The sequence below is a fragment of the Phocoena phocoena genome, chromosome 17 (assembly GCF_963924675.1).
Source record: "Phocoena phocoena chromosome 17, mPhoPho1.1, whole genome shotgun sequence".
NCBI classification, from domain to species: Eukaryota; Metazoa; Chordata; class Mammalia; order Artiodactyla; family Phocoenidae; genus Phocoena; species Phocoena phocoena.
In genome coordinates this window covers 42,872,314-42,896,092 of record NC_089235.1, presented here as the reverse complement: position 1 = coordinate 42,896,092, position 23,779 = coordinate 42,872,314, and the positions used below count along the sequence as shown (strand labels likewise).

General features: G+C 43.6%; 1 protein-coding gene across 1 annotated transcript in view; it reads right to left on the bottom strand.

Annotated features, from left to right (window-relative positions):
* The window catches only part of LAPTM4B (lysosomal protein transmembrane 4 beta), a 67,623-nt gene that overhangs the window by 2,745 nt on the left and 41,099 nt on the right, over positions 1-23,779 (bottom strand). The window contains exon 6 of the mRNA XM_065895409.1: positions 20,725-20,820. Coding sequence (XP_065751481.1) covers positions 20,725-20,820 — 96 coding nt within the window. The remainder of the gene's footprint in view (positions 1-20,724; positions 20,821-23,779) is intronic.

Sequence of the window (23,779 nt, the reverse complement as noted above, 5' to 3'; positions counted from 1 at the left end):
CAAAGGGGAGACTGTCACAAGGCCAGCTCCAAGTAGGCCGACCTGCGAACGTGGGACCTGCACAGCAGGAAGCGGGTAACTGGCTCAGCAAGACACAAGGACGCCAACGGGCCTGAGAATAGCTCCCCAAAGTGGCGGTGATGCTGCCCCTGTGTTCGTATCAGGCGTTACCCGATCAGAGTCAGGGCCAATGTTCGGCTGCTGGTGGTGCTAGAATGGAAGGAGCCTCCAGGGCACGTTCAGTACAGGACGCCAGTCCAAGACCAGGAGGCATTCCTGTGTGCTCCCCACAGAACGAAACCATATGCTCTGCACCCAACAAGTCAGCACCTGCCGAGGACGCAGAGGGCGCTGGGTCGTGCCCACACACACCGGAACACACCTCGCTGTCTGCTGAGGAACTCACACCCTGGAGAGGGCAGAGATGGGCGCGATGGTTAAGACTGAGCGTGATCAACTTGTGGGGGTAGATGAGATGTGAAAGCACAGACAGGGACAACTGATTTAGGCCGGAGGGCAGGGACGGTCCTCAGGAGGACACGTTGAATCAGGCAGAGAGGAAAGAGGACAGCACTGCAGGTGGGGAGGCAGGAGCACGGGCAAAAGGAGGGAAGCTGGAGGGAGAGCTCCTTCTGGGAACCCAGGGGTTGTGATGTGAATGCTTCGGGGAGAACGTGGTGTAGAAGAGGCGGGAAAGACAGGCAAAGGCCAGGACATGGAGAGGGCCTTGAGTCCACCTTAAGGAGCTTTTCCAGTCTTTGGCAGCAGTGTCTCCACTAGGAAGCCTACAAGTCCCAGCTCGAGCTGAGGAACAAAGTGTATTCTCTACACCAAAGCCACAGCCCCGGCCTCTGCGTCTGCACATCTGACTCAAGGACTGAGTCTCCAGCACCCATGTGTGCGCACGTTAGATGCGGTAACTTATAACCAGCAGGAAGAGCTGTGATCAGCAAGAGAAACATTTGATTTTGCATGACTGAGTGTCAGCATTATGCTCCCCAACCTCATTGAACAATTAGCTGATTCCTATCTGTCATTATCCTTGGAGAAGTGACCCTAAAGCACAGTGGAGCTACTTAAAAGGGAGTGAAATCAGCCATCACATCCAATTTATTTTTCTCCCTGAGCAAAACGTAACACTCAAATTCTCCAAAATGTTCACAGATGATTAAACACAAAATTTTCTTTAAGAAGAAGAAAAAAGTCCTGCACATTTGCCTTTTGCTTGTTAAAAACTTATTTTCACGGTAGGCTTGGCTATTTATTTTCAAACTTGTTTTAAAGTTTCATTTCGAATCATTGACATCCTAATGGCTTTTTCTCTCAAACATTCTATTGCCTTGGACCCTTTAACCAAAGTCAAGATGCCTGGTGAAGACATTCTGCTTTCACTAAGATTCTGACACCCTCAGGCCTGTCTTCACCTCCCCATTACCACATACTAAATGCTGACCATAAAAATACTCTTCACAGAGCACTTCATGCTCCTTGAACTACTTTTATTATTTTTTAATTTAATTAATTAATAAATTTATTTTTGGCTGCATTACGTCTTCGTTGCTGCACATGGGCTTTCTCTAGCTGCGGCGAGCGGGGGCTACTCTTCGCTGTGGTGCACGGGCTTCTCATTGCGGTGGCTTCTCTTGTTGCAGAGCACGGGCTCTAGGTGCGTAGGTTTCAGTAGTCGTGGCATACGGGCTCAGCAGTTGTGGCTCGCGGGCTTAGTTGCTCCACAGCACATGGGATCTTCCCGGACCAGGGCTCAAACCTGTGTCCCCTGCGTTGGCAGGCGGATTCTTAACCGCTACACCACCAGGGAAGTTCTCTGAACTACTTTCAATGAAAAGTTCTCCAAACGGAATTGGTTTTAAATTCTGAAGTGACAGTGTCATCTTTTTTTTATTATCTAAATGATGTTAATTTTTAATGATGATTTCAAGGAAGGGTTGGTGAAGTCAGGATTGCCATACTGTTTGTATTACAGTCTGTTAATACTGACTAAAAACACTTGCTACTGTCCTTTTCTTCTAATATCAATGAAGTACTTGGAAATCGGAGAAAATAACTATAGGGTCAATTAAGATAGAAGATGCCAATTAAGATGCCATACAAAACTGATTAAAACACAATGATTTTGGTCTTCCCTGGTGGTGCAGTGGTTGAGAGTCCTCCTGCCGATGCAGGGGACGCGGGTTTGTGCCCCGGTCCGGGAAGATCCCACATGCCACGGAGCGGCTAGGCCCGTGAGCCATGGCCGCTGGGCCTGCGCGTCCGGAGCTTGTGCTCCGCAACGGGAGAGGCCACAACAGTGAGAGGCCCGCGTACCGAAAAAAATAAAAATAATAAAAAAAAGTAAAACACAATGATTTTGACATTTTTAGAAGCTGGCATTTAGTTAAGCCCAGTTTTTTATTTTAAGAACTTTAATCATTCACAATGAATGACCAGGACTTCCCTGGTGGCACAGTGGTTAAGAAACCACCTGCCAATGCAGAGGACACGGTTTCGATCCCTGGTCCTGGAAGATCCCACATGCCACGAAGCAACTAAGCCTGTGTGCCACAGCTACTGAGTCTGTGCTCCAGAGCCCACGAGCCACAACTACTGAGCCCAAGCACCTAGAGCCCGTGCTCCGCAACAAAAGAAGCCACCGCAATGAGAAGCCCGTGCACCGCAACGAAGAGTAGCCCCTACTCGCCACAACTAGAGAAAGCCCATGCACAGCAACGAAGACCCAACACAGCCAAAAAAATAAATAAATAAAATAAAACAATGAATGACCAAAAAATAATCTCTGAGGACTAAAATTATAGGTCATGTTCTCCTTCGCTGTCTGGTAAACAGCAGCTACTCAATGAGTAGATAAACACAAATGCATTATATATCTCAGCCACGCACCACTTTACTTCAAGCAATATTCAATACAACCAAAACTCTAATCGAAGTACAGACCCTTGGAGTTTGTCTTAATAGGATCTCAACCACAGAGTGACTGATGGTGGAACTCTGTTCCACACAGATGGAAAATCCCTCTTGTCAATGACCCCAGAAGGGCATCTGTTCATTAGGAAGATCAGCATCCATCTATATATAGTATCTCTTAGGAGCTCTTATGCTAGGTGACGTGTGCTGGTGGGAGAGCAGCTCAGCATTCATTTCAATTCAATTCAACAAATATTCGAGGGAAACTTCATTCCCAGCTATATCAACATACAGAACAGTTGGAGGGACAAATAAATTAACATCAAAGGCTGCAAAATGTAATACCCTGGAATAGAAGTGATTCCAACTGGCCATAAATCTGCAAGCCATTAAAATTTGGAAAACTAATTCCATCAAATAGTAGGAAATAATAAAACGCTCAAGAGGAAAGAACTACTTATTGGGAAAAATAAGAAATGTTTGGATACTATGGTTAGAGTTTTACTGTAATATCAGAGTTAAGGCACTAAAGGCTTATTTGGAATTGTACGGTTTGCTAGGACTACATTACATGTAAGTCACGTAAATGTCTTCAGACATTCACAAAATTACGTGCCAAATTTTACGTGTGTGCATTTATTTTCCAGGGGAGGGTGTTCAGAGCTCTCATTAGATTCTCAAAGAGCCATCTAGAGATTCTGGGGTCCAGGACTGGGGGGTGCGGGGGAGGGCAGTACAGGGCACGAGGTAAATTGCACCAGAAGTCTGTCCACTGGCCCCATATCCTAATAAGGGTGAGGTAAGTTAAAATGAAATCAAGGCCCAGGATGACAGCTGTGTGGCACCTCACCCACCTTGGAGCAGGAGAAGCTCCAGCAAAGAAGGAGGACTGACCCTTTATCTCACTGAGTCAAACATTTGGAAAACATTGATAGGTAATTGACAGATCTGGGAGATAGGGGTGAGGTAAAAGGTCAAAAACTTGGCAGCTGAAAAAACAAGGCAAATGTTTGCTCGAGGAAAACAAAAATTGTACAAGAAAGGGAATGTACATGACAGAGCTGTGCACAGAACAATAGTCACATAATCAAGGTAAACATTAACTGGTGATGTAACCAGAAAATCTAATGTGACTGTATTAGGTGGATGAAGGCAGTAGAGAATATGGGGAGGAGAGTAAAAGTTCAATTCTATTCAACACCAGGAAGTCAAAAGGTATCTCAAATTGATCATCGAAAAATTAGTAACACAGACATATTATTTTAAAATATGTAGGTAGGGCTTCCCTGGTGGCGCAGTGGTTGAGAGTCCGCCTGCCGATGCAGGGGACACGGGTTCGTGCCCCGGTCCGGGAAGATCCCACATGCCGCGGAGCGGCTGGGCCCGTGAGCCATGGCCACTGAGCCTGCGCGTCCGGAGCCTCCGCTCCGCAGCAGGAGAGGCCACAACAGTGAGAGGTCCCCGTACCGCAAAAGAAAGAAAAAATAAATAAAATAAAATATGTAGGTAATGGAGGTAAATACAAGAAACAAGTAAGAGTTGATAGTGTTTACAGCTGGGGTGAAAAGTGGAGGATAGTCACGAGAATGGCAGAGGACCACTGAGAAATCTTGGGAATTCCCTGGCAGTTCAGCGGTTAGGACTCAGCGCTTGCACTGCTGAGGGCCTGGGTTCAATCCCTGGTCAGAGAACTAAGATCCTGCAAGGTACAAGGAAAAAAAAGAGGGAGAAAAATAAATCTTTCACTAGCATGATTTTTAGCTATGTACATGTAATGCTGTGTTAAAAATAAAAGTGATATTTTAAAAATAAGAGAATCATCATGGCAGTCTTGAAGGAAAGAAGTCAGTCATCAAGGGGCAACTTTCAACCTGAGGGCAGTGGGCAGGCTCATAGCTACCTCATTCCTCTTGCTTCTTGGCTGGTGGGTGACATGTGTGTTCGCCGGGAGCCCCTGCAGGGGTCTGGAAAACGCTCCTAACTTGCCCAAGATGTCCCTCTCTACGCCGGGAGGGGTGGTGGGGGCTGGACTCGTGCAGCTGAGATGCTCACAGAGCAGCCAGGGAGCGCCTCGCAGATGGAGGTCCCTGCCTAGGAGGTGAAACGTGTTTTCACGGAGCAGCTGGTCAGGACCTGGCCCCCTGCCTGCTTGAGACTCTCCTCCAGACCTGTGAGACCCCACCCGATCTAGGGTGCTCCAAATACCAATGGAAACTAGAGAACTACGATGCCACGAGGGGCCCCCAGGATACCTGCTCTTCACGCCACTCATGCCCAGGCCAACAGCAGCCCAGTGTCTGGCTCTCTCCTGTCTCATTTATTTCCATGACTCCCTAGCACGGCAAGTTCATTACCAATCTGACTCCTTTTCCCTATGATTTCTCCCTCCTCAAATGTTCCTCTTGCTTTGTATGTCACTCCGTACAAAGCCCAAACAACCCCAAGCTCATGTTAAAATCACTTCCAACACGGAGATCTGAAATAGTCTAGCCTCGATTTCTCTCTTCTCCTCTGAGTTATGCTGTGCAATTGCAGTATGACAAATTAATTTTTTAAATAAAAACACCAGTTAGGTATTTCCATATTCTTTATAGATAACATGAAGTCGTAACACTAGAAACGGCGTAACGACAGTACAGCACTCTGAACTCAGACACAAAACCACTCTCTTAAAGCACTTACGTAACTAGCTTATCAATTAAATTATATGCTATCTTGTACTATTATTAACTGTCTTGTAAACATTTACCTTTCTCCTCTCCAAAAAGTTTCTAAAAGGCAAGAGTCTTACACTTCCATAGTCCTTTCTTAGCACTGGTTTTTAGACAGAGGTGTGTCCAAATTTGAGTCCTATCATTTCAGCTCTATGGCCACGGTCCAATTCTAGAGGCAATATGGGGTGGGGGGAGTCAAACTGAAATGAGACATGGGTTCAAATTCCAGCTGTGACGTAGCAACCATGGGGTCCTGAGAAAATTAGTAAATCTACCTGAACTTCAGCTTCCGCACTTATAAAATGGAGACCACGATGGATACTCCTCAAAAGACTGCCGTAAGGATGTAAGGGAGGCGCCATACCTAATGCACCAAGGACAGGCTGAGCACTTGAGCGCTCAATAAGTGGCAGCAATTCTCCAACTGCAGAAAGAAACCAACGCGGTATGATTGTCCAACTAGTTCAACTACACACCTTCCTTAAGAAAGCGACACCAGTAAACACTACTCACAAATTGATTCATGTGGGTCAGAAAAGGAGTTCCTCTTCCCTCTCAGGTGGCTGCAGGAAGTGTAAGAGGCTAACCATTTAAGCTGCTCTGAGCCTAACTCTTCCTTAGCAAAAGTAACTGAATGATGAGAAAGGAGACAAAGTGGACACCATTTCTACCGCAGGCTGCAGGTCTGTGGAGCTGTGGGCACCTCTCACATAGTTATAGTTCTAAAAGCCAAAGTGAGTGTGGTTGAAACACCATGTCCATCCATTTACTCCTCACCCCAGGACACCCGAGCAGCCCCCAGAGGGCAGCTGTTGTGCCAGCTGCCGGGGAGGCAGAGATGGAAGGCTGGAGGATGCCCATCCCAGGAGTGGGGGAGAGCGCACGTGACCTGTCCCAAGAGACTGAGAAACACCTGTAAAGGTGTAGGTGGTTTGCTTTAGTTAGAGACCTGGGTGCGTGAGTCGAGATTACAAGGGATGAGCCTGGAACAACAGGCGAGCAATACCAGGAAGTGAAAATTTCTTCTTTAACAACCAGCCGTCCTCCCCAGCGTGAGGGGGATGGGAGCTTTGGTGATGTTCATGTGTCAGAGCCTCCCGTGGGCGTACACAGGTGTGTTTTTACAAAACCAATTGCCCTTCTCTCCCACTAAAGCACGGACAAATAAAATACCACTATAGGGCTTCCCTGGTGGCGCAGTGGTTAAGAATCTGCCTGCCAATGCAAGGGACACAGGTTCCAGCCCTGGTCCGGGAACATCCCACATGCTGCGGAGCAACTAAGCCCGTGCGCCACAACTACTGAGCCTGCACTCTAGAGCCCGCAAGCCACAACTACTGAAGCCCGTGCGCCTAGAGCCTGTGCTCCACAACAAGAGAAGCCACAACAGTGAGAAGCCTGCGCACTGCAACGAAGAGCAGCCCCTGCCCACCGCAACTAGAGAAAGCCCACACGTGGCAACAAAGACCTAACACAGCCAAAAATAAATAAATAAGTTTATTTAAAAAAAAAAAAAAAAACCACTATAAATGGAGACGTCTTTTTCCTTTTTTTTTTTTGGCTCCTTTGTGGGGCAGTGGGTAGGAAGCAAGGGGCACAGTATTCATGAGAGCACAATAGCTCACGAGACCCACGACTGTTGATAACACAATCAGTAACAGTCCCTCAAAGCTGCTTCACAATTAAGACAAACTTGGCAGGATGAAGTTATCACTCCACTCCCTTCTCTGGCCTCAAGAAAATATCAGAACGCAAGACAGCATAGCTGAGACCGATGTTGTTACAGGGATAATCCTAAAGCTGTCCTTATTCATTCAAAGGACAAAAAAAAAGCAAACCGTTGGTAAACTGAGATTTTAAATACCACCCCGCAAGTCACAAATCATAGAGCAAAGTGGAGTGACATCACAGTTGAGAAATGCTAAAGTTATAAACAGCAGAGCCCCTGAAGACTTTTAAATCCAGGGATGACAAAACCAGATTTATGTTTTAGATCCATCTGACAGCAACAGAGAGCAAAAACTGAAGAGAAAGTAGAGTTCAAGGCTAGAGGCTAAAAGCCTACCTCTAACAAGTTTAAAGATGGCCCCTCGGTTACAGGCTTGGGTGATTAAGTGGACATTGCTACCATTCACTAGAATCTAAGAAAAGAAGCAGATACGGAAGAAATGGAGTGAGCTCTGCAGTGTGATCCTCTCTGGAGATGACCACAGGATGACTGGGGACATCGGCACGGAGTTGATCCGGGTCACAAGATCTAAGCTACTTCCTTCAACTCGGTAAAAAAAAAAAAAAAAGAGAGCAAGACAAATGATTTGTTAAATACTGTTCATTCATTTCATCAACAAATGCCAGTCGTACTATGTACCAGGCACTGAGGATACCACACCACCGACACTTGTAAGGTCTGAGCCAGCAGACAGCTTATGTGCTAGGGGAGGAGTCTGATAAACAGAGTTTTTCTTCCATGGCGAAGTGCAGAGCTTCTCAACCGGTGTCCATTCGCAAGAGTGTGCCATACAAATGCTGCAGTTTTCTGTTTGCCACCATGTTGAGAAGACTGGGGTACCCTGGGGTAGTAGCCGAGAGCACGGACTGTGGAGTCAACCGTGTGGGCCGACAAACTTCCCAACTCGGAGGCCTTGGGCCAGTCACTTCTTTAAGCCTCAGCTTCCTCATCTATAAATGGGGACGATACCAGTCGGTCTCACAAGGTTACTGAAATGAATAAGCCCAAGTAACGTGCTTATTATTAGCACAGTACACGGCAGGCACTAAGGCTCAACAAATCTGAATTTTATTCCATACGTTTGTGAAAGGATGAGATGGCTTGCTGTATTGATCAGGATACAAAATAAAACAAATGAACGTTAAAATGACCCAGAAATAAGGCAAAATAGAAATGTTTTGGGTTATCAAGTTTTTATTTCTATATATGGATGGATGGATACATATATACATAGTTTGACACATAAGTATAGAGAGAGAGAGGGAAAGAGGTTAAGTAAGGGGGGTGTGGGTGTGTGTGTTACTTTTTTTCTGGCAGTAAACTAAAACAGGACTTTATAGAATGGATCTTTGTATAAAAGATAGTTTCTTATCTTTGCATAAGAGCTTTAGCTGTGGTTTTTCAACATGTTAGCAACTATTTTGCAAGCGAATTATTCTCTTATTGATTTCCACTATAGTTTGTTAAATATAAGCTGGATTTAGAACTACTGGCAAAACAATAAATACGGGAGAATGAAAACTTTCTCAGGAAAAAAAATATCCTTATAAAAAGGACCAAAAGATTAGGTGCTGCTCTTCGCCATTCCACTTGCAGGAGGGGAAAGCTCTATGAAGGCCCTAAGTAGGGTTATTAAATCCCTTGGGATGGTTCAAACAGTTGTCCTACAAACACCTAGAAAACTCAGCTTAAACTGCCACGAAGGCAGGAGTCTGTGAACGGATATGGGCCAAATCTGGCCCGCTGCCTGTTTTTTTGTATGGCCTGAGGGCTCAGAATGGTTTTTACATTTTTTAAAAGAAAGACGTTTCGTGATGTGTGAAAATTATATAAAACTCAAACTTCAGTGCAACACAGCCACGCTTGCTTGTGTACGTATTTTCTACAACTGCTTTCACACGACAACAGCAGGGGTGAATAGCTATGACAGAGACCATATGGCCCGCAAAGCCTAAAATATTTACTATCTGGCTTTTACAGAAAACAGTTTGCCTCCAGCTGAACGAAGGAAAAGCATTACCCTGAATTCTGACCTTGGAAGATGTGATAATATCAGATGTGAAAGTACAAAGCCCCAAAACAATCGTGTCATTTAGAGGCACCTGAATCTTCCCATGGTCCATTTAAATTAATCCCAAGTAGCCAAAGTATTTTTTTCCTTTACCATTTATTACACCCCTAATAGTCTACAATGTACCTTGTTTAAAACAGGCAGCATTTACATTGATACCACATTTGCCTACTTAGATGTGAGTGAGCTTCCTTTACTCGGGCCAAACAGGAAAGGGGAGATAGGTGAACCATGAATCTCCAAGATTAACTGAAATAGCCATCTGGGCATTTGCGATAGGATCATCGCAAACAGGAAGTTTGGGCTTAACTTTTTTTTTTTGCTGTACGCGGGCCTCTCACTGTTGCGGCCTCTCCCGTTGCAGAGCACAGGTTCCAGTCGCGCAGGCCCAGCGGCCATGGCTCACAGGCCCAGCCGCTCCGCGGCATGTGGAATCCTCCCGGACCGGGGCACGAACCCATGTCCCCTGCATCGGCAGGCGGACTCTCAACCACTGCGCCACCAGGGAAGCCCGCCTGGGCTTATCTTTAAGGCATTTAGAATAACTGTTTCCAAACTTTTAAAATAATTCCACCTATAATATACACCAGTAAACACACACATACACATAACATTTCTGATTCTAATGTACACATTTTTGCACATTTTAACGTCTGAATTTAGGCTGTGCCTTGTAACTAACAGCACCTGACAATAAGAAGCACCTAAGATAATGCTGCAGTTTACAACCAATGGTATCTTGTACTCAATTCAACACACAGGAGTCGGAAGAACAAAAACAAATTCGGAAGATCCTAGTGAAACCTTCCCCCACCTACAGAAGGAATAATTTCCAAAGACAAATAAGGTGGAAAGTAACTGTATCCTCAATTCACTGAAGAACCAGTATAAACTGTCCTCACCTGATTTTATAGGAGGAAGTCATTATTTCCCTTAATTCTCAGCAGAGAAGCTACTCAAATTCTCTCACAGATTATACTTACAATATAGAATTATTTCAAATCTTCCGTATTGGGTCAAAAATCCTCACTGGTGAGATATTTGGGCAGGAAACACCAAAATAATACCGTGGCCCAAACTGAAAGCTAAGATGCACTAAAATATCTAATGTTCAAATAAATATATCTAAAGTAACTATATTTAAAACTATATAACTTTATCAAAATCAGTATCTTAAGAGCTACATTTTTATCTAAAATAAAAATATACAACTATTGAGGAAGTAGAGGGAATGCCCCATCACAGGCATCTCAGCTGCTTCCTGTCCCCCAAGCCTGAATGTGCTGCGCCACCTACTGTGCACATCTCTTTTGGGATGGGGTTCTACCCTGTGTGTTGCACGGGCTGCCAACCAGGCCATGCTCAGCTGACTGTGCTCAGTGGCTGCCAGGGTACTTCGGCTGGAAGGACTGCTCAGAACCTCAGACTCCCGTTTTACCTGTTCTCCTTCCCCACACACTTCCCTCCCTCGAATTAATGGAAAGGGACAGATATCTTCTGCTTTGTTTTCTAGTATTCAAGAAAGCAATCGTGTAATTTCCTATTACCATCTAATCTGTTGTCTACAAGCTTTGCCTTCTCATAGCTGTAACTGTAATACAAACTTCTATATTTTTTTTAAAGCATCATAAGCCTTTCCTCTGCTATTGCACTGCTCGTAATTTTTATGGCAATAAGGAGATTTTATCAAGTGGGCATACCCCTACTTAATCAAACTGGTTCCCAACTACTAGACAGTGAAATTGGATACTTTTGCTGTTAAAAAACAAGGCCGCATGAATATCTTAAACACGGTTCTTTTTTATTACTTCCTTAAGATATATTCCCAGAAACTTTCTTAGAATGTTGAAAAATAAAATTCAATGTCTCCTTTGTCCCTAGAGTAAAATCAACACGGATTCTATTTTGGACATGTGGGATAAAATAAGTCAAGTACTGAGTGTGTTTTAAAGTAAAACACAATGAAAATAGAGGGTGATTTTATAATTGATTCCCTGCAAAGCTAAATTTTTCTTACTTGTTATTATAGGAAGATTACAATTGAGCGATTGATTAATATCCTTTATTCATGTTCACAGTGAAAACTGGGTCTATTTGAACTGTTCTTCCAGAACTTTTAGGTGTCAATTATCTATGTGTTGGTTTGACCGCTCCAGTTGTTCTCTGGATGAAATAACTGGAAACTTATATGGGTCAGAGATAATTTCCATCAGATTAGTATATTTTTTTCAAAAGTTGTATTTTACTGAAGAAGGGAAAGAAACACGAGCTGAGTTAACATCGCACACTGTCAGCTTGTAGCGTGGAATACGTTAAAGCAGGGGAACCGCTTTCCAGAGGAAATCTCAGCGGGCATCCAGCCCAATCTTATCCACGATGCTTTTCTATCAGAACCAACAGACAAGTCTGTCTGAAGCCACGTGCCCATATGAAGCTATTAGGAAAATGCGTGGGGCTGAGTTACAGAAGGGAGGGCTATCTAACACAACAAGGGAACTACAAGGACCTACTGTATTGCTCAATATTCTGTAACAACCTAAACAGGGAAAGAACTTGGAAAAAAATAGATATATGTATATGTATGTATGTATGAATGAAATAAATAAAGCAGCTGTCTTGGTGTCACCAAGTTTACTTCTAACTTTTCTTCCACCTCTTTTATTTATTTTTTTTTTTTTGCGGTACGCGGGCCTCTCACTGTTGTGGCCTCTCCCGTTGCAGAGCACAGGCTCCGGAAGCGCAGGCTCAGCGGCCATGGCTCACGGGCCCAGCCGCTCCGCGGCATGTGGGATCTTCCCGGACCGGGGCACGAACCCGTGTCCCCTGCATCGGCAGGCGGACTCTTAACCACTGCGCCACCAGGGAAGCCCTTCCACCTCTTTCTTTAATCCACCCTCCCATTCCTTCCCCTGAGCTAGAGAGCAAAAATAAGCAAACAAAACGAAGTCTCACTGTTTTGGAAGTTTGTGACTTGACTTGAGAAGAATCATCAAAATGAATTACTTTCCTGCTTCACTGCTGCTTGTCCTGGTCAATGCCCCGCCAGCAGCAACAGGGAAGAACACCCAGCCCTGGCGGCAGTCTGCACAGATGACAGTCTAGGAGGAGGGTGGCGGGTAAAGAAAGACCGGAGCCAGGCTGCGAAGGTTGTGATCCCCTCTCCACTCCCCGGGCACGCACCAGCTGTGTGACCACGGGAAGGTACCCACTTGGTAATTTCCTCTTTTGTACCCAGGGATCTACTTCAAGGACTCTTGTGAGACTGAGTTCATATACATAAAGCCCGCACCGCAGAGCCTGGCAGATGGCAACCACTACCTAAGTGTCTGGGGAGAAACCCCCAGTACAAAAAGCTACAGAGCGGGAGACAGGACAGATGCAGAGAAGAGCGAAACCTCACCGGAGTTCTTCAGCGCTTGGCTGGATGACACTTGTGGGAACACCGCTAAGGAGATGAGAGAGGGTCAGTTAACTTTCAAGGTCTGGTCCTACCATTCAGGTGAGTGATTTAACGTTTCAGGTCACGGTCACAGACCAGACACGTCCTGGGGCTTCATGCTCACTCTGTGGCCCCTATCAACTATCGCTGCTACGTCTGACAGCCCTCTTCAAATCCTCTCCCTCTTCCTCAGGCCCTCTGCATCAGAACTGCATCGTCTTCATCACTGTAGTGATCTGGACTACGGAAACGGTCTCCTGGCTGCTCTCTCTGCGTATCTGGGATGTTACCCAGTCTATATCAAAACCTCTCACATTTTTTAAATTAAAAAAAAGCAAAAGCAAAAGCAAAAGCTTAGATCATACAAACTACTAAATTACAAGTGAAAAGAGATATTGAGGTATTATGAATAAGATGTCTCTCTTGGGGCTTCCCTGGTGGTGCAGTGGTTGAGAGTCCACCTGCCGATGCGGGGGACACGGGTTCGTGCCCCGGTCCAGGAGGATCCCACATGCTGCGGAGCGGCTGGGCCCGTGAGCCATGGCCGCTGAGCCTGCGTGTCGGAGCCTGTGCTCCGCAACGGGAGAGGCCACAACAGTGAGAGGCCCGCGTACCGCAAAAAAAAAAAAAAAAAAAGTCTCTCTTGTATTCCAGTACTTACTAGGCCGGAAGCTTCAGAGCCAATAACTCACAGCCTGGAGTTTCAAATCCTCTACGGACCCCCTGGTTCATACAGGCAGGTGACAGTGGTGAAAGGTCTGTTTTGTGAGGTATGTTTAACATACATGAATCTGAAATGCCCAGGACTGAAGGAGATCTTCAGAGCCAGCCTCGTTACCGCCTTTAAACGAAGCCTTCCTCACATAGTTTCTGAAAATCAGTTATGACTTTTCTGAAGAATCTGCAAGATGATGACTATACATTCATCTTGGTAACAGTCTAGTTTCTCAGGTATGAAGGAACTTCTGAAGTCTAAAAACTCTCTCCTGCTATCAATTTAGTTCATTCCCTCCCGTTCTGTCTCTGGGGGTGGGATGTGGGAAAAGAATAAACACAACTCATGTCACCTAGTCAAGAACTTGTTTCTAATCACATGTAATCTATGCCTAGGAAGTAATGAACAAACTCATTTTTAAAAGCAGCAGGAGGGAAAAAAAACAATGGAATTTTTTATGCACAATTTTTGAAAGTCATTGAGACGACTACTAAATAAATCCTCCCCACCTCCAACCCTTCTCAGTCAACTGAGAGTGTTCTGTGGCTTTCTGACAGCCCAAGGTCAGCCTCAATTAATCTCAGCCTCTCAGGGATATCTACAGGGAAATGACTGCTGGGGAGATAATCTGGCCTTCACCAGGTCACTGACTTTTTTCTTAACTGTGTTTTTCAAGCAGTCAGGATCAAAAGGCAGCCCCACACAACAAAACACTTTTTTTTTTTGCCATGTGGCTTGTGGGATCTTAGTTCCCCGACCAGGGGCTGAACCTGGTCTCAGGCAGTTAAAGTCCTACCCACTGGACCGCCAGGGAATTCCTGCCAAAACACTTTTTGAAGTCAGAACAATAAACCTGTATATAGTGTTCACCAAGATTAGCACCTGCAATATGATACGGCATAACGGACTCCATGAAGTTTAAAATTTTCCTATTTATCCCTAAATAGCCATTTTCCTACATTGCCCAAGACTATGATCCTTTTATCTGAAATCAGAATTTCGGATACTACTTTGGATAAACATTCATCTCACTGCTTTTAAAGTGCCCCAATTGATTCCCTCCTCATGGATTTAACGCAACACTGGGTACTGCCATGACTCAAGTCTGCACTGGTATTAGCAGATTAAAAGGATTTTTCAAATCTCGATTTGCATAAATTTTAAGGTGAAAGAAATCTGTTTCTATTATTTAGTATTTTAATACATTTTTCCTCTTAAGGCCAGATTTTGATGAAGGTAGGGGAGAGAATGTGGTATTATGTAATATATATCCAGAATCTGATTTCTATTGAAAACAATGTTCTAAAGGGAAGGTTCCATCTCTCTAGGGTACCTAACTGTGTATGGCAGTGACTCAAAGGGACACCTTGGGATATTTAAAATTTCCAAGGAAAACACTAGAAAGCCTGTTAGGTACTACACTAACTACTACTATTAAGTTGTCTGGACCGGACTACTTAATGAAGAAAGCAGCTAGGTATGTCTTCTAGCCTAAGGGCATCATGAAAAAAAATACCAAGACCCTAAGAGGCATTATGAACTAACAGAGTTTGTGACCTCTCTGTCTTAAGGCATTTCTTTCAAAGGTTTTTGCTTTGCTTTAGTTATGAAACTGGAGCAATTAATCCATAGAATGATCTCCAATATATAATAACGCTATCTATTCTCCCTGAGTAGTATTTGGAAAAGTAGATACCTGGCTAATAATATGTGTTAGAGAAGAAAAAAGCAGCACATTTATTTTCTACCAACAAGAGCCCCAGTATCTTTCCACAGAAGTCACCCTGAGACTCTTCAGCCTGGGAGAAAAGCCATCTGGCTTAATACTTGATAGGAAGTGAAAGACACAACGTATCTGTGTGGATTCCCCATAAAGACATGGACAAAAGAGAAACATACGTGATGACCACTATGAGGATCTTAATATAGCTATGGAGACCAGGGAAAATGACAGAACTAGATCATTCCAGGCCCCACTTAGGATCTCAGAGTGAGGCTCCAGTATTTTTTTGTTTTTAATTAGAACTCCTTTGGTTCTTGAACTCCTTTCGTACTAGTCAAAACAACCTTTAAATATGCAGAGCCCCCTTTAAAAAAAAAAATCTATTCTCCAACCCTAGAAATACAGATTATGGTCTTTACTGAAAGGAAGCAGGGGTCCTTGGAGAAATAGCTGATTCCAGGTGTGGAACAGGATATGAACAAGATGAGCCCAGAACGGCAAGGAAGCGATCACACTACCAGAGTTGTGTAAAAAGACTCAGATGCCAACTTGAAGACGCTCCAACTGGGCAAAGACAGCATAATTAGGACACTCATAAGGATGTTAGCTATGGTGTAGCTGTTCAGAGGAAGATTTTGGGTTTCCCCTGAGAAAGTCTTAAAATAGGTATGGAACAGTAGGTAAATTTTCTTTACGGTTACTGATAAAATTAATCAAAATAGCTGTACTTTTCAACGGAACATCCCCAGCTCTTCTAATAACAGGCCTCTTTTCATTAGTTCATTTATTACATTAAAAAAAAAAAAACCATCACTAGAGAATGATGGACCAACTTGTCATTTTGAAAACTGATAAACAGAACAAAAGCACATATATTTATCATTGTCCCAAGTACCACTGGGTAACTAAATACTACTCGAGGGAAAGTTTCTCTTTATAGAAATATTCCAGCTAATATATGAAAAATGATAGCATGTCATCATATTGCAATTCCAAATGAATTGATGATATCAATGGTTGCTGACATCCCAGAAAGACAGAATCAACCAGACATCACCTGCATCCTGATGGAAGAAAAATTATCAACTATAAAGCAATCTTACAAAAAAAGGAAAATGGGAATATAAATATAGGAAGCATTTAGATCCAACCACTAATTTACTGGAAATACAGAGATCTGTATTATAGGTATACAATCAGTAAAATCTAGTTTGTGGGCCAGTTGTTTCTTTAAAAAAATTACAAAGTCTTAAAATGCATACTGACTCACAGATCCTGTTTCAAATAAATTGCTAGGAAAATTAACAGGAGTCGATTGAAAATCTAAACACTGACTGGATATATTTTATATTAAGAATTATTATTTTAGATATAATAAGTACTCTTTAGAAAAATATCCACAATACCATTATTTTTTAAATATTTATTTATTTATTTTTGGCCGTGTTGGGTCTTCAGTGCTGCGCACGGGCTTTCTCTAGTTGTGTCGGGCGGGGACTACTCTTCATGTTGTGCGCAGACTTCTCATTGCGGTGGCTTCTCTTGTTGTGGAGCACAAGCTCACGCTCAGGCTTCAGTAGTGGTGGTGCGTAGGCTCAGCAGCCGTGGCTCACAGGCTCTAGAGCAGAGGCTGAGTAGTTGTGGCGCACGGGCTTAGCTGCTCCGTGGCACGTGGGATCTTCCTGGACCAGGGATCCTGTGTCCCCTGCACTGGCAGGCGGATTCTTAACCACTGCGCCACCAGGGAAGCCCTATTTTTTAAAAAAACAACCTTTAAAAACGCTGCCAGAAAGCTGAGACTTCAGGTGGTGATCTATTAAGTGGACTATCCGTGCAAGCTATGAGAAATGATAAAACTCCTTTCCCCAGGAATACCATTCTTTGTTTTAAAAAGGAAAAAACGGTTCGCTGTGAACTTTTAGAAAGTAGAAACAAATCATCAGTTTCCTTATCTTAAAAATGGCAAGTTGGGGCTTCCCTGGTGGTGAAGTGGTTAAGAGTCCGCCTGCCGATGCAGGGGACACGGGTTCGTGCCCCGGTCCGGGAAGATCCCACATGCCGCGGAGCGGCTGGGCCCGTGAGCCATGGCCGCTGGGCCTGCGCGTCCGGAGCCTGTGCTCCGCAGCGGGAGAGGCCACAACAGTGAGAGGCCCGCATAACGCAAAAAAAAAAACAAAAACAAAAAAGGCAAGTTGATACAGAATGACTGAGAAGATAATGACCAATAATAATGATCATCAAGCAATTCCCCAGGACCTTCTGTCAACACACAAGGAAACAATCACAGCTGGCACTAGTCCATGGTCCCAAACCCTAGTTACTACAAACTACTGCCAAGCTGGAAGCCTTTCTGAAGAAAGGTCTATTATTAGAAGAGCTAGGATGTCTAGCTGGAAAGTACAACTATTTTTGAATGTATGTTAGCCTAAATACAGCTTACCTGCTATCCATACCTAACTTTGAATCTTTCAAAGGGTGGAAAATAAAACTTCCTCTAAAAAGCTAGTTGGATGCATTTTAGCGACTCACTCATGATTCGTAAATTCTCCAAGCACCCCAATTTCTACAATTTCAGAATATCCTTTGATTTCAGGTGTATTTATACAACGTGTACCCAGCCCTTCCACCTTGCTTCTATTAAAAATACACATAACCCTTCAGAAAGCATTGAAAAAACAACCACCAGAAGTATACCAAACAAACACATGTGATATGGGCATTATCTTCGCTGAGATACTTTTCAAAGATGGTAGTTTTGTAAGTCCCACACATTCATAATATTTAGGATGGGGCTCTAACATACCTTGCTTGTTTAGCAGCTCAAACTTTTTAGACTTTTCATTAGTTCAGCAGGGCAATAAAAGTACTCTGAGATATCTTTTTAAAGAAAAAACAGAAAGATACTGATAGATAACTAACACTCAGAAACTCAGAGAGAAGGAAAAAATTCTGTACACCAGTAATTTTATCAAAATTATAGCAACTATGAACAGTTATTTCTTTAAAGAGATGTACTGACCCAAGAGGGATTCTCTAAAGGGTTAGTAGGCAGGATGTGTCTACTGTGATCAGTGCAAAGGATTCTGCACGGCCCCCAAAGGGCCCCCCAGCACCTGGGCACGCTGGGTTTGTACATCTGATCGCGGCAGAGCCTCCTCTTAAACCACTGCTCATGCACTTCTGATTCAAACCAACGATTCCCTGCTGAGGACTTCAGAAAACTATTCACGTATAACACGCTTTCTCTCAGAAATCCCACAGAGATCTCAGTGATATCAGCTTGCACCTGTGTATTTAGTATAAAGTCTGAAGTTGTTTTATCCCCATTTTATTTATTTATTTATCTATTTTTGCGGTACGCAGGCTTCTCACTGTTGTGGCCTCTCCCGTTGCGGAGCACAGGCTCTGGACGCGCAGGCTCAGTGGCCATGGCTCATGAGCCCAGCCGCTCCGCGGCATGTGGGATCTTCCCAGACTGGGGCACGAACCCGTGTCCCCTGCATCAGCAGGTGGACTCTCAACCACTGCGCCACCAGGGAAGCCCTATCCCCATTTTATACACAAGGAAGTCAAGTCAGGGACAGACTAAATTACTTCAGCAAGGCCACAGAGTAAGCAAGTCACCACAATTTAAAAAACAAAACCAGGGCTTCAACCAGCCACAACTACTGAGCCTGTGCTCTAGAGCCCGTGAGCCACAACTACTGAGCTCACGTGCCTACAGCCCATGCTCCACAACGAGAGAAGCCACTGCAATGAGAAGCCCGCGCACCGCAACGAAGAGTAGCCCCGATCACCGCAACTAGAGAAAGCCTGCGCGCAGCAACGAAGACCCAATGCAGCCAAAAATAAATAAATAAAATAAATTTTTTTAAAATAAAATAATAAAAAACCAAATATAAAACGCCATTCTAGTTTAGAACAGACACACCATTTATATTTATCCTTTATCTGTCCTGTCCATTCTGTCCCCTCCAATCCTATCCACCTGGACCCATCCCACAGGCTCATGTCACCCATCCCTTCCATTAACCACTCCTCGAGCATTTACTTGTACTGAGTATCACACGTGGTGATGGAGACACAAAGAGATTAGTACCTAGAGGACTTGTACTTTTACCACGAGCCAGGCAAGATAATTACATAAAGGACAAATGATTTTGAGGACTCTTCCAGTGAAGGCATGTTTCTCAAAATCGTATTCGATAGGTTTAAAAAAGTTAAGTATGAACAACTAGTGGCAGAACACGGTTCACCTAAATTCTTTTGCTAAGGTTTTCATATGCAGGGAAAGTTGTTTTTTTGTTTTTGTTTTTTTTTGCAGTACGCGGGCCTCTCACTGTTGTGGCCTCTCCCGTTGCAGAGCACAGGTTCCGGATGCGCAGGCTCAGCCGCCATGGCTCACGGGCCCAGCTGCTCCGCGGCATGTGGGATCTTCCCGGACCGGGGCACGAACCCATGTCCCCTGCATCGGCAGGCGGACTCTCAACCACTGCGCCACCAGGGAAGCCCGATGTGCGGGGCAAGTTTTAAAGATACAGTAATCTCTGCCATTCTTATCTCTCTACCTATAAAATCACATTTTTACGTTTAATTTCACATGTCTAGTGAGACAGTATAGTCAAACTATGCAGAATTGATACCTAGAATTACCTACCATGTTGTTTTTTTAAATAAATTTATTTATTTACTTTTGGCTGCATTGGGTCTTTGTTGCTGAGCATGGGCTTTCTCTAGTTGCGGTGAGCGGGGGCGACTCTTCTGTGTAGTACGTGGTCTTCTCATTGCGGTGGCTTCTCTTGTTGCGGAGCACAGGCTCTAGGCACGCGGGCTTCAGTAGTTGTGGCTCACGGGCTCTAGAGCACAGGCTCAGTAGTTGTGGCGCACGGGCTTAGTTGCTCCGTGGCATGTGGGATCTTCCCGGCCCAGGGCTCGAACCCATGTCCCCTGCATTGGCAGGCGGATTCTTAACCACTGTGCCACCAGGGAGGCCCTACCATGGTTTTTTAATAATGCAGGTTTAGGATACGTGAATGTTGGGACTTCCGTGGTGGTCCAGTGGTTAAGACTCCACGCTTCCAATGCAGGGGGCATGGGTTCAATCCCTGGTCGGGGAACTAAGATCCCACATGCCACTCAGCCAAAAAAAAGAAAGATACATAAATGTGGAGAGGCACATACATTATCTATTTGTAATATTTTTTTAAATGAACCAGAGTTGAGCCAACTAGATTTTAATGTCTTGTAAGGAAAACAAAACACATTTCATTCAACTATGAATCCTTTGATGACTAAGCAGCTCGTGAACATGTTTCAACAACAGTAAAAAAAGCAGCAAACACTAGAAATATTTATAAGCCATCGTATAGTGGATGTGTGGAGATCTCCACGTGAAGTGACATCGCACCTACCGTAGTGTCATTGCCGGTAACATAAACCAGGACGTCAGAGGAGTTCCTGCCATTGATGTATCGGTAGCAGTTCCAAACACAGCTAATCAAGTAACCCTGTAAGTAAGTAGCGATTGTTAGAGATTTAATTTTCAAAGTTCAGACAATTTACGATATCATCATGGATAAAGCCATATTGCAAAATGTTCATTTATATAAATTTTAAACACACATTAACTCTACTAAACCGAGAAGGCTTTAAAATTACAAATGTTGGATATAGTAGCTTTCTGGCCAAGGGTGATACTGTAGCCTTACTACACAGAAGGTGATGGGGAAGGGTGAGGCTGAAAGGAGAAAGAGAATTTCCAAGAAAAGGAAGTTGAAAGGAGCAATTGCCGCAAACATTTACTGCCCCCAAAGAGCAAGCAATTCATTAACCGATTCTCATCACACTTTAACTCTGGGTCTTTCGGATCGTTATTCTATATCATTATATATGATTTTATAATACAAGTCAACTTAAAAAAAAACAACGTTCATAGCACATTAATTTGCTCTGTGATCAGTACAATTCACTAAAACATTTCCATTTTCACAATGAAATATCCACAGAAGATAATTAAAATTAAGCTCCAGAATAAAGACATGCTGGAAATAGAAAGCATGAGCTCATGGGAGATGTTTAAAATACGAAGTCTTTGTACTTTCATTCCAATCATGTGCAATCAGATTAAAACAAAATGATTTCAAAGCCCCTTTCTAGCTTTGAAATTCTTTGATTAAAAGGTTAAAGATGTGGAAAAAACGGAGCCCTCCTACATTGCTGGTGGGAATGTAAAACGGTGTTGCTTTAGAAAACAGTCTGGAAGTCCCTCAAAAGGTTAAACAGTTAAATGTGGGGACTTCCCTGGTGGTGCCGTGGCTAAGAATCCGCCTGCCAAGGCAGGGGACATGGGTTCGAGCTCTGGTCCGGGAAGATCCCACATGCCGCGGAGCAACTAAGTCCGTGCACCACAACTACTGAGCCTGCGCTCTAGAGCCCACAAGCCACAACTACTGAAGCCCACACGCCTAGAGCCCATGCTCCACAACAAGAGAAGCCACGCAACGAGAAGCCCACGCACCACAAACGAAGACCCAACGCAGCCATAAATAAATAAATAAACAAACAGTTAAATATGACCCGGTGGCTCCACTCCAAGGTATATACCCAAGAGAAATGAAAACATATGTCCACACAAAAACTTGTGCACAAATGTTCACAGCAACATTATTTGTAATAGCAAAAGAGTAAAAACAATCCAAATGTCTGTCAACTTAGGACTGGATAGACAAAATATTCCATTGTATGGTATATTCATACAATGGAATATAATTCAGCAATAAAAAGGAAGTTCTGATAACACGCTACAGCATGGATGAACCTTGGAAATGTCAAAGAAGCCAGTCACAAAGGACCACATATTATATGATTCCATTTATATGAAATGTCCAGAAGAGGCAAATCCATAGTGACAGAAAATAGATTAGTGGTTACCAGGGGATGGGGGTAAGGGCAAACGTCATATGGTAAAAGTGTTCTAAAATTACATTGTTTAACCACAGAGCTGTGTTTATACAACTCCGTGAATATATTAAAAACCACTAAATTGTACACTTAAATGGGAGAACCTTATGATATGAGAATTATATCTCAAGAAAGTTGTTTTATAAAAAAAGAAGACATTTAACAACAAAAGGAGTGCTCGCCAACACTTTTCAGAAGTGAGGTAAATGTTCTGTTGTGTACTCAGAATGCTGTCTTAAGCTGCATTCATACTTTTGGTTTTTTTAAGTTTATTTTTGACTGTGTTGGGTCTTCATTTCTGTGCGAGGGCTTTCTCTAGTTGCGGCAAGCGGGGGCCACTCTTCATCACGGTGCGTGGGCCTCTCACTATCACGGCCTCTCTTGTTGCAGAGCACAGGCTCCAGACACGCAGGCTCAGTAGTTGTGGCTCACGGGCCTAGTTGCTCCACGGCATGTGGGATCTTCCCAGACCAGGGCTCGAACCCGTGTGCCCTGTGTTAGCAGGCAGATTCTCAACCACTGCGCCACCAGGGAAGCCTGCTGCATTCACACTTGGTGGTGATTATTTCCTACAGTGAGACTTTCTGTGATAATGTTAATATGAAAATGCATAATGCTATTTTAGTAAAGTGTTTTATGAATGACAATTATCTGAAACCAGAGATCAACAATGAGAAAGAGATGGAAAGGGCATTTTTCTTGAACAATATGTTGAATTTACTCAAATCTTCAGTTTACTCAACAACGCTCTTGCTTCTCTATTAAAACAAACAAACAAAACCCTGGACTCATTGAGAATTTTAATACAAATAAAAAAGGAATGCTTGGACATATTCTGTTGTGTACTATGTAAGAAGTCATCCATTATTTTAGCAGTGAACAGAAGGTTCTTTTAAGACAACAACTCTTTCTGATGTGAGGCCTCCAAAATGACAAATCTATAACTGAAGGTTAAACTGCGGAGGGGAAATACCCAGTGTCTGGGGCCCCATACGCCCAGTCAGCATTCTTGAATGGCCCCTGCAACACCAGGAGCGTTCACCCACTAAACACTGTGATGGGAGAAAAACCTGGCCTGTTGTCTCTAAAGTTATTTCAATGACCAATAACTTATTTCAATGACCTTATTTCCTATTTGACATTTCTGTAATCTGGAATAAATTAAATATTTGGTATATTTCCCAAACAGACTTGAAATGACAAGAGTACATCCATCATCTACTTGCAGAGCTAGGCGGTAAGCGCTGTTCCCTTTACCGACTAAGGACAGAGCAAAACTGACACATGTTGTGATTTGGGTTCCCAGGGAATCACTAGTGATAAAACTTATTAAAGAGTAACAGTGAATTTAGGTTGTGAGAGCTACTAATCAGGTAAACTGTTATGTGAAACTGTAACACATATATGTGTTCATATTTGTTTAAACTAATAATGACTGAGTCTCCACAAGGGATAGAAAAATGAAGGCAGGGTCTATGTTCTCAATGAAATGCAGTCTGGTTAGTA